Source organism: Cenococcum geophilum (genome assembly GCF_001692895.1).
Source record: "Cenococcum geophilum 1.58 unplaced genomic scaffold K441scaffold_1, whole genome shotgun sequence".
Taxonomy (NCBI): Eukaryota; Fungi; Ascomycota; class Dothideomycetes; order Gloniales; family Gloniaceae; genus Cenococcum; species Cenococcum geophilum.
Genome location: NW_027137559.1, coordinates 760,622 through 763,863, shown reverse-complemented (window position 1 = coordinate 763,863; position 3,242 = coordinate 760,622). Strand labels below are relative to the sequence as shown.

Here is a 3,242-nt window from a genome sequence, read left to right as displayed (position 1 = left end):
ATGCAACTTCTTCCTTTCCTAGCCTTGTTGGCCAATGTAGACTATGCCCTTACGGCAACACCGAATGAATGGAGATCACGATCAATCTACCAGGTTGTCACCGACCGATTTGGACGCTCCGATGGTTCCACAACCGCGTCCTGCGACCCAGGGTTGGGGAAGTACTGTGGAGGGTCTTGGAATGGACTGGCAGATAAACTTGACTACATCAAGGGAATGGGGTTCTCTGCAGTCTGCATTTTCCTGAGGACTCGTTTGATGACCGGTGAGCTAATGTGCGAAGGTCTGGATCTCTCCCGTCACATACCAGGAACAAGAAGTAACTACGGATCTTGCCTCCTACCATGGGTACTGGCAGCAAGACTTATACAAGCTCAATGATGCCTTTGGCAGCGAGGATGACCTCAAGGCCCTTGCACAGGCACTTCACGATCGAGACATGTATCTAATGTTGGATGTAGTGGTCAACCACTTTGCATGGCCTGGCAATGGAACGACAGTCGACTACAGCAACTTCAACCCTTTCAATAAGGAGGAGTACTTCCATCCCTTTCAGCTTCTCTCAGACCTGAATGCCAACAATAAAACGGACGCCGAAATCGGATGGCTTGGTGATGACGTTCTTTCGCTACCGGATGTCAAAACCGAAGATCCTCAAGTGGCTTCAATGTACTATTCATGGATTGAGAGTCTCGTCTCGAACTATTCTGCTGACGGTGTGCGTATTGATACCGTCTTGAACGTCAACACGGACTTTTTCCCTGGCTTCAATAAGGCTGCAGGTGTTTTTTGTACTGGAGAGGTCTTCAATGGTGATCCCGCATCTTCATGCCCCATACAGGAGGACCTTGACAGTATCTTAAACTTCCCAATGTATGTGAGCTGCGTCAACAGCGTCTGAGAGATCGCGGCTTACTTTACTCCAGCTATTTCTACCTAACACGCGCCTTCAACTCAACGAGCGGGAACATTACCGCACTCGTGGATCAAATGCAGGACGTAAAGAACAATTGTGGAGTGCGTGCGAGGTCCGATGAGCACGCTGGTTCTGGAGCTGACGAGGGCTAGGATATACACACCCTCACTACCTTTTCTGAAAACCACGACCTTCCTCGATTCGCGTCGTACACCAAAGATATGTCGGTACGTATACCAGCGTCCACCTTTAGAACTGGTCTAACTCTGTTATAGCTAGCTTCAAACATCATCACCTATAACATTCTTGCCGATGGCATTCCAATCAGTATGTCATCCATTTTCCCCAAAACTATTCCTACTGACAATCTGCCAAAGTATATTACGGCCAAGAGCAGCACCTCGACGGTTCATTCAATCCCGTTAACCGAGAGGCACTGTGGCTCACGAAATACGACACCGACGCTACTCTCTACAAATTGATATCGTCACTCAATCAAATCCGCACACATGCCCATGAGAATGATAACTATGGAACATACGTGGGGTTCACAATCTACCATGACGATCACACAATGGCGATGAGGAAGGGATTCGATGGGAGCCAAGTTATTACCGTGTTGACCAACGAAGGCGAAGGCGCAGACAGCCACACTCTCAACCTGAAGAATACCGGATTCTCTGCCGGGGAGAAGATTATGGAGGTCTTGTTTTGCAAGGAGCAGACGGTGCAGAGTGATGGAACAATCAACGTGGCCATGAAGGGCGGTCAACCGAACGTCTTCTATCCCAGCAAAGCCCTCAGCGGATCCAAGATTTGCCAGCCAGGTTCGTCACCCCCTAAGCCGGGATCAGGATCAAGATCGTCACGAAAAGTCTTTGGGGATAGCCCTATCCTTGCATTTGTTGGTGTTTTGTCGTTATGGATAACACTTCTCTGTTGGTAAATCCCCGACAGGGGATCTAGCCCACTCTGTGCTTTGATAGTTCAGCTCATCAGACGTCATGAGGCTCAAGGAACTAAAAACATTTTGAGGGTCCTTAGCTATAAGCTGGAGCGCTTGCACTAAGTTCCCGATGATGAAGTCCAGACGCGTCTGCATGTTCGAGCTCAACTCCAGATCCACGCTGTCGCGGCCGAGTTCAACCTGAAGAGTCGTATGTTCTGTCTGCTACCGCGGCCTCTCGCCCAGAGGCTTGAAGATATCAGTCGCGTCGGCGTGTAATCTGAGAGGCCTTGCTGGTAGAATGTCGACCAAAGTGTCCAGGATGTCCGAGCTACACCCGCCTACTCTGAAAGCTCTCATGATTCCATATTGCGGATGCTTCAGCACTTCCCATGGCTCCTGGTGCGCCGATTTCAGTGCGTCCAAAATCGTCTCGGTACTCGGCAATTTGAAACGATGCGGAACAACCGTAACCTAGGCCCATCTAGACGGTCAATGTCCTTGCTGCCTGAGAGCGTTATGGCAAAGATGACGTCGTTTGATGACACATGCGGAGCAAGTAGCTGTTAGAGTCTGGACCTGATAAGTAGGAAGGTTTAGTAGCACTTTTAAACAATATTTTCATTTGCTATTTGCTGCACCACCCTAGTTATCTCGTTCCCAGACCTTCATCCAAGGTTTAGCCGTGAACTAAACCGTTTTAGGTCAAACTTTCGTTAGAAGGTCTGGAGCACGTACGGAATTTTAAAAAGATCTGAGTGTAAATCTTGGGGTATATACGGAGGTGCCTTTCAAAAGTCTTTGCCGCCAAGCCAGCTTACCGCCAAGTCAGAACAATAAGATTCTGCCTGCAGAATTCTGCTACGTCATCAAGCGTTCTACCAAGTTCGTTTTCAGCAGCTTAATTCCGCAGCTTTTAAGATTTTTTAATATTCTAAATGACTACTAAAAGATCTACTGCTAAACGTTCTCGGCTATGACTTAGGTATAAGGGCTTAAATTGTAGCTCTTAGAGCTTATATAATCTTAGCTATTATTAGCGACTTAGTTAATTAAGGCACTAGCACGGCAAGGATAGACGCGCAAGCCTATACGATTAGATTATCTATAAATAAGGATTTAAAGCTAGAGAAAGGAAAGGAAAAGAAGAAGAGCAGCGCCGTTTAAAGTAGGGTTCTTGTCACGGAACACCCCCGTGACACCTTATACTCGTCCACCTGTTTCCACCGACTCAGCAACTAGAGACCGACTACGAGACCACAATTTGCCGCAATCTATGGCAATCTAACGGCAATCTGCCGCATTCTGCTATATTCCACTAAGTTCTACTAAGTTCTACTAAATCCTACTAAGTTCTGCTAGGACTACTATTTAAATCCT

General features: G+C 47.5%; 1 protein-coding gene across 1 annotated transcript; it reads left to right on the top strand.

Annotated features, from left to right (window-relative positions):
- K441DRAFT_532728 (glycoside hydrolase family 13 protein) lies at window positions 1–1,862 on the top strand (the record flags this gene model as incomplete). Its single annotated transcript, XM_067642248.1, has 6 exons — window positions 1–231; window positions 284–873; window positions 927–1,017; window positions 1,069–1,143; window positions 1,192–1,243; window positions 1,294–1,862. The coding sequence occupies 6 exons, from the start codon at window positions 1–3 to the stop codon at window positions 1,860–1,862; spliced, it is 1,608 nt and encodes a 535-aa protein (XP_067510214.1).
- Window positions 1,863–3,242: the final 1,380 nt, after the last annotated feature.